Genomic DNA, 12,276 nt, shown 5'->3' on the forward strand with positions numbered 1-12,276 from the left:
GATTTGCTTATAGGGCTTTGTGCAACCCCGCCAAATATTCATAATATTGTTAATTAATATTGTTGTGTTCTGACTTGAAGAGTGTGTGAGTCAATGTAATTATTTGTATCGAGCATACCTAAGTTTTTATTTTGTAATATCGTCAACATTATTTATTTAATTTATAATATAAGTTTAGTTGAGTTGTTTTTAATCTCTCCGCATTGCATCGCGTAATAAGTGCGTTAGCTAAAACACGCTCAAATTGTAATAATGTAGAGCTGAAACACTTAAAAAAAATATGAAGTCTTTTATTTATTTAACAAACAATTTAACTGCTTTAAAAATGATAGAACAAATCTTTTTTTCCATTTTAAAAATGCGAGTAACCTTTTCACTTTTGAATATAGTACCATTAGAATCATTTTTAAGCGAATGTTAACACGCTAAGCCCTAAAGGCGACGCCTGGGGCAAGAATTGAAGTCTGCCGAACCGTTATCCATAGTCAAGTAATAACAATCGTGTGAAAATAACCCTTATTGCTAAATGTATAAAACTTAGTTTACACTGTCACCTTACAAATACTGTGAATAAAAGGGGCCGTTTTTTTAACAATCAAGACATTTCACGTTGGCTACGAAAAAAAAGTTGCAATTGACCGCCTTTGTACAAGGCCGATGTTGTCAAGGACGTTACAACAGCAGAAGGTGGTTTTTTTATAAGAATTTGATGTTTTTGTAATAGCGTTCTGACTTTTTTTTGTTTGCTCTATATTGTTAACTTTGCATTTATATATTATTTAATAAATATGAATAAATTGTCATTTTATACTTATAGATTATATACGGAGCTGACACGTGTTTAATAATTATCGGCCTTATAAATGTTGTAGACGGTCTTATTATAAAAGTTATTTTGCCGGTGATTTGTTAAACAATGCTTTTATCTTCTTCTTTCTAATGTCAAATCATATTCTTTCTTTCTTTTCTTTCTTCTTTCTAATGTCAATGACAGAAAGAGATAAATCACTGTTTAACTAAACAATCGCTAAGCAACGTTAGCTAAAAACATAAGTAAAGCCATTTATTAATATAGTTCGATTTTCGTCTGTTTTGAAAGTTACTTACTTATGAATACATTATGACTTTTTTTTCAGGAAGATTCGAGAACTATTGTGACTTACAATTATTATTATTATCAGCCCTTATTTTCTTAGAGAAATAATTCGTAGTAAGAAACAGAAAAACTAACGAAACGTCCCGTTATAATATATTTAAGTAATCTTTGTGCACTTTGTATCGAAAATTGGCTTAAAACCTTGTCTTATCCAACTTTGACTTAGGATTTCATTGACCAGCTTAACATTTATTTTTTATTTTTTTAACACTAAAATATTTATATAAATTAATTACAAAACTATTTCATATATTTATGTTAGTATAAATTACAATATACCAGGTTTGAAATTAAATTAGCTTTCTTTTCTATTGAGAACGCGAAATAGACAGGAGGCGGGCAGTATCTATCTATCTAGTTGGTTATTGTCTGGACGGCCGTCTGACGTCTGGAGTTGCGAACAAAGCGACACATGTTTCTTGTTCAACATATTTTATGCATATGTCATATCTTTGTTTTCGTATAGTACATACCGCGAATATATATTTCCGATGTCGTATATTTACATCTCCTTTAGAGTAAATAGTCGTTACCCAAATGAAGTAAGTACTAAATTGAATTACGTTTTGATTTTGTAAGAGAAGTAAATATGTCATTTTTGAATAATATGTTTATATATCTAATATACAATATCTTGTACTATTTAATAGCATATTTATTTATTTATTTATTTATTTGGGAAACAAACAATTATAATTACACTTAACAGTAAAAAATACTACAATATACTACTTGTTAATTTTATATTAATTACAATCATTTCATAGTACGGATTTATAGTATTATATAATGTTATAGAAAAAAGCAGTTTAAAGTTCCAAAAATATTTTTATATTTTAACAACAACATAACTTATGTTACATAACTGTTTTTTTATTATATTCGATTTATAATAAGATTAGTCTTATGGTACATAATGATATGCTTTTTTATTATTAAAGATAAATAACGCCCTTATAATACGATATATTGACGTTTTCCTTCATTTTTTTATAAAGTTTTATAACGTTTAGAATTTCAAATATAAATTTTCGAGTAATAACGCAGTATATTACCAATGGTTAACAAGAACAAACTTATATCGTGACGTTTGTCCCTAACGGACGACTAAGGATTGCACGCGTTGCTCGCAGTCGTCGTTGTCGTGTCGCTCTATGTCGCATCTCGTCGCTTACATAAGTACACCGGGTGAAATTCTACTAACAAATTGTCACTTTATCGCAATCAAATCGAAGCGTAATCGTTGTCGTTTTTCCGATTTCTTATTATTTTATTTAATTATCGACTTAGACTATTATAACTTAAGAATTAAGTTTGGTTTTGACATAACGGTATATGTTAACATCATATCGGTTCGGTTCCGATTCGAATAAATACAGATGATTCAAAGTTGGATTGGAATTGAATCGGGAACGTATCGTAATCGTTATAAATTAGTAGAATTCTGCCCCGGCTTACGTAAGATTTCGTAACACTATTTGCGTTTGTATTAATATAATTCATTACGTGATCTAACAAGTTATTTTACTAGTAATTTTATTAATCTTTTTACGATTTTTTATGATAGTGCTTCACGTTATGGATTTTTAACCTTTTAATTCTAATGAATCATTTATTAGCTCAATGCTGTTTATGGGTATTTACATTTATAGATACATGTAAACAGGTAAATAATTAATTCAGGATAGTTATATGAGGATTGGCGCTCGAACCGTCAAACCGTTCGGACGTGTACAAGTTAAATATTGTTATCAATGTTTCTAGTATGTTTTCTTCGAATACCCTCGCTTATTTATTGGTTTTTGTTTTCTGTCGTGACATATTATATTGGCTTTGTTAGATTTGGTTTTTCGTTAAGGATTGGTTTTGTCGTTTGGTTAAAGGTCTTTCATAGACCTATTTTTGCTTGTTGTTGTCGTTGTCGTTGTTGTTGTTTGTCATAATTGTTTATTGTTGTTGTTGTTGTGTCGACGATGGACGTTGACACAGAATTGTCGTCCGACACTAATAATGTTAGGCGTAAACGCCCACTTGTGGCAGTCGCCCTGCTCGATTCCGGCTCCGATACGGAGACGGAAGTCAGAGCAGCGGCTAAATGTAGCAGTGCTCGTCGGGGGAAGCTTGCTTCAAGAGGACGCGGAAGCCTTGCTCAGGCTAAGGCCGAGCTTAAGGCGAAGGCTGAAGAGGCCAGGGAAGAGGCGTTCGAGCGCTCGCTCCGGAGTAGGGCGTTCCGGAAAGGAACTCCAAAAGTTGTTTTGGACCCGGAGGAGTCTGCATCGGATGCCACGGGAGATCCCACGAAGCTGGGCGTGGAGGAACTTCGCGCGCAAGCTGGCCGTAACGCAGCCCTCATTTTAGAGGTGGCGTAGAAATCCTCCAACTTAAAAGGAGGGTTTGTGTCAACATTGAGGGAGTCCACGGCCTCTCTCCAGGGTATTGTTGATGCCCTGGCTTCCAGGACGGAAGCGGAGGAGACTCGCCGCTTCGCGCGGATAACGGACACCTACGCAAGGAAATAGAGGACTTAAAGTCGGAGCTAAAAGCCCACCGCCGTGAGTTCACGGAGATGCGAACAACGGTGGCAGCGGCGAACGATTCGGTGGCCAACACCACGCGGGATGCGCAGGCACTTGAGGAGTTAAAGGCATCCATAGTGTCTGCGGTCGGCGCAATAAACGCCCGCTTGAACGGCATTGAGGAGTGCCTCCCTCCCGTCAAGGAGCATCACCCCCCCTTAGCGGCGGACAAGAGGCGGGAGTTGATGCAGCCAAACGGTCCGACCTATTCCCAGGCGGCCCAAACAACTTCACCGCCTTTTGTATCACCCACACCCAAGCGAGTGGCCGCACCTGTGCGGAAGCCGGTGGCTCCAGCCGTACCACCAACACCGATAGTTGGTCCCTCTGTCGCCTCGACCGCGCCGGAGTCTCAGTCATGGGAGGCCCAGGAGTCGTCCTGGTCCACCGTAGTAAAGAAGGGGAGGAAGGGAAAGAAACCTTCCCCCACAGCCTTTGTACCCACTACAGCTGCGCCAATGGAGCCAATAGCACCTCAAGCTCCGAAACCGAAGTTGGCTACCCCTCGCACGGCTGCAGTGATCGTAACATTGCAGCCGGAGGCGCAAGTAAAGGGTGTCACGTACGCCCACGTCCTGGAGCGAGCCGAGCAGGGTGTAAAGCTTCAGGACTTCGATATCTGTGGCGGACTTAAAGTCCTTCGTTCTGCGACGGGTGCCAAGTCCTGGAGCTGCCTAGGGCGCAGTCGGACCAAGCAGAAAAGCTTGCCTAGAAGCTCCGCACTGTTTTGGATGGGGTGGCTAACGCTACTGACTGGCCCTACAATGAAGGTGGACTTAAGGGTGACGGGCCTAGACGACTCCGTCACTAGGGAAAAGTTAATCGCCGCTGTCGCTCGTGAGAGGAGTTGCCCCGTTGAGGCGATTAGGTGCGGAGAGATGTCACGCGGACCCGGATACATGGGTATAGCTCGTGTGACATGTCCGATAGCGGTGGCGAAAAAACTGTCTGACAGCGGTCGTCTTCTGGTTGGATGGAGTCCAGCCAGGGTACACGTTTTGGAGCAGCGTCCTTTGCGCTGCTTCAAGTGCATGGGTCTTGGCCACACCAAGGCACTCTGCCCATCTAGGGCTGAACGTGCGGGACTTTGCTTCCGGTGCGGCGTCGATGGCCACAAATCGGCGGGCTGCACGGGGAAGCTGCGCTGCGCAGTGTGTGCGGACGCTGGAAAGCCCTCCGGGCACATGATGGGGTCGAGGGAGTGCATCCCACCCATCACGAATTTTAAGGTGGTCTTAGGCACACAGACCACCTCCAATGTCGGACGGCACCAGGCCGAGGAGGAAGCTGCAATGTCGTCATGAGAGCAGAACTCAGCTTCCTTCAGACGAACCTAAACCACTGCGCCGGGGCTCAAGACCTACTGCTGTCCATGGCGGAGTGGGAGATCGACCTGGCTGTGGCCTGCCAGCTCTACTACGTCCCTCCCCTACCTCATTGGGCAGGCGACTTGGACGACACCGTGGCGGTCCTCACTCGCAACGGAACAGGTCCTCCCCTCTCACTCATTAAGAGGGGCTCGGGCTACGTAGTGGCGGAGTGGGGAGAGTACGTAGTTGTGGGAACGTACTTCTCCCCTAACCGCAGCTTGGTAGAGTTCGAGACATATCTTGGATCGCTCAGAGCTGCGGTGGCCAGACAGTCGATGAAACCTATTCTGGTTCTCGGCGACTTAAACGCGAAGTCACGCGCCTGGGGCAACCCCGCCACGAACCTGCGAGGAAGGGCTGTCCAAGTGTGGGCACTACTCTCCGGCCTATCCCTACTGAACAAGGGGCAGGCTCACACCTGCGTGCGCCATAACGGGGGGTCCGTGGTGGACGTCTCCTTTGCCACACCTGTCGTAGCACGCAGAGTGTCGGAATGGAGGGTAGAGGAAGAGGTGGAGACTCTGTCGGACCACCGTTACATCCGATTCGAGATCTCTACCTCTCGCAGGCTGGCGGAACCCCAGAGGGTGCCGACCACTTTGCCGAGGTGGTCTCTTGGCCATTTAGACCGCGAGCTAGTCAAGGAGGCCGCCATTGTGCAACGGTGGGGTTCCGCGGGACGGAGGGAGGGTGCCAGGGTGGAAGAGCTGGCGGGCCGCATTAGCCGTGCCCTCAAAGAGGTCTGCGATGCGGCCATGCCGAGGACCCGTCGCAGAGCCCAGCGCCGGCATGTGTACTGGTGGTCGCCCGAAATAGCCGAGCTTCGGGCGACGTGCAATCGGGCGCGGCGGGCCTACGTCCGCTGTCGAAGACGCAACGGCCTCGATGTGGACCTGGAGGGACAGCTTTTGGCCGCTTACCGCCAGCTAAAAAAGGACCTGCAGCTGGCAATAAGTCGGGCCAAAGAGAAGGCGAGGGAAGAGCTGCTGGTGAGCCTCAACCGAAACCCATGGGGGCGAGCATATCGAGGGGTTCGCGGAAAATTCCGCACCCAAACTACTCCCGTGACGGAGACGCTGTCGCCGGAGCTCGTTCTGCGCCTGGTCGGGGAACTGTTTCCCCACCCAGGCGAGTTTGTCCCTCCACAGATGGCCCCTCGCTCTGTGATAGAAGACCTAGTGGCCCCACCATTGATCACGGAGCGAGAAATGGAGATGGTCCTCGGCCGCTTGAGGACCAAAAACACGGCGCCGGGTCCGGACGGTGTTCCAGGGCGTGTTCTGTGCGATGCCCTGGAATACCTAGGTACAAGGCTTCGGGAGCTGTTCAACGAATGTCTGCGCAGCGGGCAGTTTCCGAAGCCTTGAAAGCAAGGGAAGTTGGTGCTCTTGCCAAAGGAGGGGCGGGCACCAGGCTCCTCTTCGGCAAATAGGCCGATAGTGCTGCTGAACGAGACGGGCAAATTGTTTGAGAAGATTCTCGCAGCTCGTCTCGTTCAACACCTCGACCAGGCCGGTCCGGGTCTCTCGGAGGCTCAGTTCGGGTTCAGGGCGGGCCGTTCAACGATCGACGCCTTGAACGCCCTGAAGTCTCGGACCACGGAAGCAGTGGCCCAGGGTCAAGTGGTCCTGGCGGTGTCGTTAGACGTTGCAAACGCCTTTAACAGTCTCCCATTCGAGACGATCAGAGAGGCACTCCGATACCAAGGGGTGCCGATCTATCTGAGGAGACTATTGGAGGCGTACCTCCAGGACAGGGAGGTCGTATGGGCAGGAGGCGACGGGAAGTTGGTCCGGCGTCGGGTAGGCTGCGGCGTTCCACAGGGGTCGGTCCTCGGCCCAATTCTGTGGAACGTCGGTTTTGATTGGCTTCTGAAGGCACCCGTCCTTCCCGGTATGGGGGTGTTCTGTTACGCGGACGACACCCTCATTACCGCGACGGGACGGGACTTTGGGGAGGCGGCCCGCCTGGCCGAAGTAGGAACAACTTTGACCGTGGACCGAATGGAAATGTTGGGCCTGAGAGTCTCCATATCCAAAACGAAGGCTCTCCTCTTCCACGGTCCACGGAGAGGCCCCCCTCGGGGGCAAGTATCACCGTCCACGGGACGGTGATCAAGGTGCAGGCCCAGATGAAGTATCTGGGCTTGATCCTGGACGGGCGATGGAGCTTCAGACAGCACTTCGTGCAACTCGGCCCGAAGCTCATCAACACAGCTGCCGCCTTGGGTCGCCTCCTACCCAACGTGGGAGGACCGGGATCGCTATGTCGGCGCCTCTATGCTGGCGTAGTGAGGTCGATGGCACTGTACGTTGCCCCGATATGGGTCGATGCGCTCACTGCTCACAACCCTCCTGCGAAGGCCGCAGAGGGTCATAGCGGTAAGAGCGATAAGAGGGTATCGTACGGTGTCTTGGACAGTGGCGACGCTCCTCGCGGGCGATCCGCCCTGGGAACTCCAGGCAGAGGTGGTCGCAGAGGTGTACCGCTTCCAGGCCGACGCGAGAGACCGCGGCGACCGTCAAGGGTCGGCGGATGTTGGGCGGATCAGGGCTCTAGCCCAGCAAGCCCTGATAGCCCGATGGGAGGAAGATCTGAGGTCCCCCACAGCGGGCCTGGCGACAGTGGAGGCGGTACGTCCCCACTTAAATCGCTGGCTCAAAAGAAAACGAGGCACGCTCTCGTTTAGGTTAACGCAGGTACTTACCGGATACGGCTGCATCGGTAAGTACAAGATAGCACGACGGGAAATGTCACCTTCCTGCCATGAGTGTGGTGCGCCAACCGACACGGCGCAACACACCCTGACGGAGTGTGCCGCGTGGGGGCCCCAGAGGCTTTCTCTGGCGGCAGTTGTCGGCGGAGACCTCTCCTTGCTGAGCATCATCAACGCGACGCTCGGAAGCGATGAGTGTTGGTCGGAAATGGTCTCCTTCTGTGAAAATGTAATGTCGCAGAAGGAGGCCGCGGAGCGGGAGCGGGAAGAGGACGCCGCTGCAAACCTGCTCCGCCGAAGAAGACTGGGGAGAAGAATGAGGCGCTATGCGCACCTTCTCCCTCCGCCGCAATAGGCGTCGCTGGGACTAGGGGGGTTCTCAGTACCCTGGTAATCCCCATAGAGAATGGAGGCCTGCATACGCAGGCCACCCGTCAGAGCGTCACGGTAGCATGCGCAAGCGATCCCGTGGCGCTCCTCGTTATGTTCGTAAAAAAAATTCGTGTGTTATCTTCGTAAAAAAAAAAAAAAAGGATAGTTATACGATTATTATGGTACGATTGATTGCATATTATTTTTCGGAATATAACCTATTGTATTATTATTGTATTATCATCTATGTCATTATGTGTAAATTTATTGTCCAGGAGAAAAATGTCGATCTGGGCGCTTTCCGTGACCGCTGTCACAACTATAGGTCATCATCATCATCATCATCATCATCATCCTTTTGTCGTCCATTGCTGGACATAGGCCTCTCTAATGGCACGCCACTGAGCTCGATCATCAGTCCGATGCCAGCCACCTTGCGTATATCGTCACTCCACCTAGCTGGAGGGCGTCCTACGCTACGTTTGCCAAGGCGTGGTCTCTAATCCAGTTCGGTTCTTTTTTTTCAGTATAGGTACACTTTATGAATAACAAAATGTCATTAGACAAGACCAGATTAGATCTCATTATCCTTAATAGACAAGTCGCAGTAAGTAATATATGTTAAAATAATGAGAATAAATAACTGATAACTATTTACTTTAATGATTGGCATATTAACGGCGTTAGAAGTGAAGTGTTTTATACATCTTACAATACGAGGCGTGAAGAGGCATCTTGCGGGCCGGCAAGGCGGGGACGGCTGGTACAGAGCATTCTTCCCGACTGTACTGGCCGTCGTCGCGTTTGGACTCTACTACCACTTACCATCAGGTGGAGTAGAGTCATTTGCCATCCCGGGGCATATAAAAAAAAACTAACGTATATTCACGTCAAATATAAAAATAAACGAAGTTAATTAGATAGCTTATCTTTTTATATATATTTTGTGAGCAATTAAATATATATAGTGCGCTATATATACAATTTCATGAGTATACATTATATGTCATACAATTTTCCTACTCTATAAACTCTACCAAAGCCCAGCATGTTAATATTTAAACACAAAAAATATACTGTCAAACGGAAGCTTAAATACGTTATCTCAAACAGCGCGTGTGACAAAAATGTCGGTTAATTACAATATGGTCGACAACTCGAGCTGGAATAATTTATAGCAGTTAACTTCGTGTTGATTTGAGTGCGGTTAGCGTATGATTTGAGGCTGTGAGTGGCATAATTTAACATTAATGCGTTTTATTTAATACATATAAAGGAACGAAGGTCAAAGAGTACGATACTAAAATATATTTCTCGAAATCCATTTTTAATTATGATAGAAAATTCAAAATTTGAAATTTTAATTTGGTTGGGATTTATCTCTGGATTGAAATTAAAAAGTAACAGTCTATGGTTAATAGATATTTTTTTTTACTCAATGTTAATGTTTTAAATATAATAATGTGTTGAATGAATGAATAATTATTTACTAGACTTTTTTTTTGACAATGACTTATTGTATGTATATTATTTATTAGCTATGCACTTAAATGTAAACTTAATTAAATCATATAATTAAATTAATTATTGTTAATTTTTAACCATGTTTTATTACATATAACTATCATTTCATACATATATACATTATATATTGGTGTGATCCGTATTTAATATGAATTACTTGTTAACAAATATATTTGCGTGCCTATCGTGGGCGAGATATAGATGCATATAAAGAAATCAAACATTTGTAAAACTACATTTCATGCAAATAAAATGATTATTATTACTATTATGAATTAAGCAGTAGTGCACAAGATTAATATATAATATAATTAGTCGAGTTGACGTACGGTGCTGTATCGTTTGTGCTATACAAAATAATCCCTAATTCCTTATAAAAGTGTTATTGGAAGTGACTTTTTATTTCATGTTGTTTAATAAGTATTAAAGTATATTTGTGCTTGTTTTTAATAATATACAAAGACACAGTATAATAAAAATATTTAAAATACTAAAACAATCACAGTAATTACATTGAAGTGCATACTATTTGAAGAGAACGCGTAAGTACGCGATATACGCGGCGCTTACGACTTTTTGGGCGCGAGCTATTATCGAAGAGCAAGGTAAATTGAATACGCTGTGTTAACTCATTAAAGCTTACCTACATTTATTTAAAAGTGAATAGAATGGAGTGTAAACATTGCTTATGCTTATTGAAAGTTGAAGAATCTATTAAATGTACTGCTTGCTTAAATATATATCATCATGGCTGCGTGGGAATTTCGCTTGCAGATTTTAAAAAGATTCTACCAATGAATAAAGCTAAATGGAAATGTCCAAGTTGTAAACAGACCAAAAAAAATAATAATATAAGTCCCATTACACCTAATGTCGCCAACGAAACCAATTTAGATCTTGCACAGCCCTATTCGACCTTGAATACTAAATCTATAATAGACCACTTTGATGAACGTTTCACTCATTTAAATTCATCTATTGAATCATTTAAAAGTTTTATAACTAATGAGTTTAAAAAAGTTACCGAAACAAAAATACATAACATCGAATTGGAGTTAAATGAGCTAAAGAATTCTATGAAAGATTTAAAAGATAGCCATTACAAGAGTGAACAATGGGTTCGACGTTCAAATATCCAAATTAGTGGAGTTCCCCAAAAGAAAGGCGAAAACCTTATACAGATAATAAAAGTGCTCGCTGATAAGTGCAATTTCCCTTTGAACCCGGTTACTGACATAGACTTTATCACAAGAGTAGCGACTAAGAATGATTCCAATGACATCAGGCCTAAACCAATTATTTTAAAAATGCAAGCTCGTTACAAAAAAGACGATTTTTTGTCATTGCTTCGAAAATTAAAAACTATAAGAGCTTGCGACATAGGATTTTCAGGAATGCAAAATCAAATTTACGTTAATGATCACCTTTCTACTCGCAATAAAAGTTTATTCAATGAGGCAAAGCGTAAGTCAAAGGAAAAGGGTTATTTGTTTTGTTGGGTACGTAACTGCACGATTATGGTTAGACGCACAGAAAGCTCGCCTGTCCTGCACATCACTTCTGAAGATTGTTTAAAAAAAATCGTATAAGTGCGAAATTGTTTTATTTAAAACATAAGTTTCAAGTGTCTAATTTTATTTTGTTAGTATTTTTTCATGAATTTACTTTTTTAGTTAATGTCCATTCTCATGACTTTTTTAGTTATTATTTTATTGTTAGTGTTGTATATTCTTTTATGATTTTATTCGTTTTATCTGAGCAGCGTTCATTGCGGGAATCATTTATTTATGACTTATTAGAAATAGAAACTATGAAGGAATTTTTATTACAGATATGTAATATATACAATTATTATTTGTGTTTTAAGTATTCAACATGTTCTTAAATATTTTTTATCAAAACGTCCGAGGTTTACGGACTAAAACTAATCAATTTTATAAAAACGTGCTTAATTGCGATTATGACATTATTTGCCTAACAGAAACTTGGCTTTTACCTGGAATCTTTGACAGTGAATTATTTGATGCTCGATATAATGTTTATCGTAACGACCGTGATTACGAGCAGTTAGAAATGACAAAGGGAGGTGGTACTCTGATAGCGGTCCGTCGCGAAATTGATGTTGATGTGAGAAATGTTCAGTTGCCTAATTTTCCTAGTGCTGAAGTCACTTATATAAAAATTATAACTAAACGCGGTATTATTAGGAAAATTCTGCATCTTTTTTGTTGTTACTTTCCACAGAATAATTCTCAAACGGATTCACAGCTTAATTTTTTTGAATTTATATCTGATTTGATTATAGAAAATTCACAAGATGATATAATTATTACAGGTGATTTTAATATACGAGATGCTGTTTGGTCATTAAATAATAATAATTCAATTTATATTTTAAATCCCTCGGAATGTCTCCTTGTACATCAAATATTTGTTTTTATGAATTTTACTGGATTACAACAATTAAATTATATTCTTAACTTAAATAACAGGCTCTTAGACTTAGTACTTTCCAATCTGAATTGTAACATATCTCGTGTGGACCCTTTATCAGAACCTGAA

General features: G+C 42.9%; 2 protein-coding genes across 4 annotated transcripts in view; both read left to right on the plus strand.

Annotated features, from left to right (window-relative positions):
- Positions 1-12,276, plus strand: part of LOC126776764 (brain tumor protein) — a 486,286-nt gene that overhangs the window by 54,018 nt on the left and 419,992 nt on the right. The gene's annotated exons all lie outside the window — the stretch shown is intronic.
- Positions 3,130-5,036, plus strand: LOC126776681 (uncharacterized). The gene is made up of 2 exons (XM_050499304.1): positions 3,130-3,516; positions 3,615-5,036. The coding sequence occupies exons 1-2, from the start codon at positions 3,130-3,132 to the stop codon at positions 5,034-5,036; spliced, it is 1,809 nt and encodes a 602-aa protein (XP_050355261.1).

Source organism: Nymphalis io, chromosome 21, assembly GCF_905147045.1.
Source record: "Nymphalis io chromosome 21, ilAglIoxx1.1, whole genome shotgun sequence".
NCBI classification, from domain to species: domain Eukaryota; kingdom Metazoa; phylum Arthropoda; class Insecta; order Lepidoptera; family Nymphalidae; genus Nymphalis; species Nymphalis io.

Coding starts and splice junctions, on each gene's coding strand:
- LOC126776681 (XM_050499304.1), top strand. CDS start 3,130: ATGGACGTTGACACAGAATTGTCGTCCGACACTAATAATGTTAGGCGT. Junction 3,517..3,614: donor ACGCAGCCCTCATTTTAGAG/GTGGCGTAGAAA, acceptor CCTGGCTTCCAG/GACGGAAGCGGAGGAGACTC.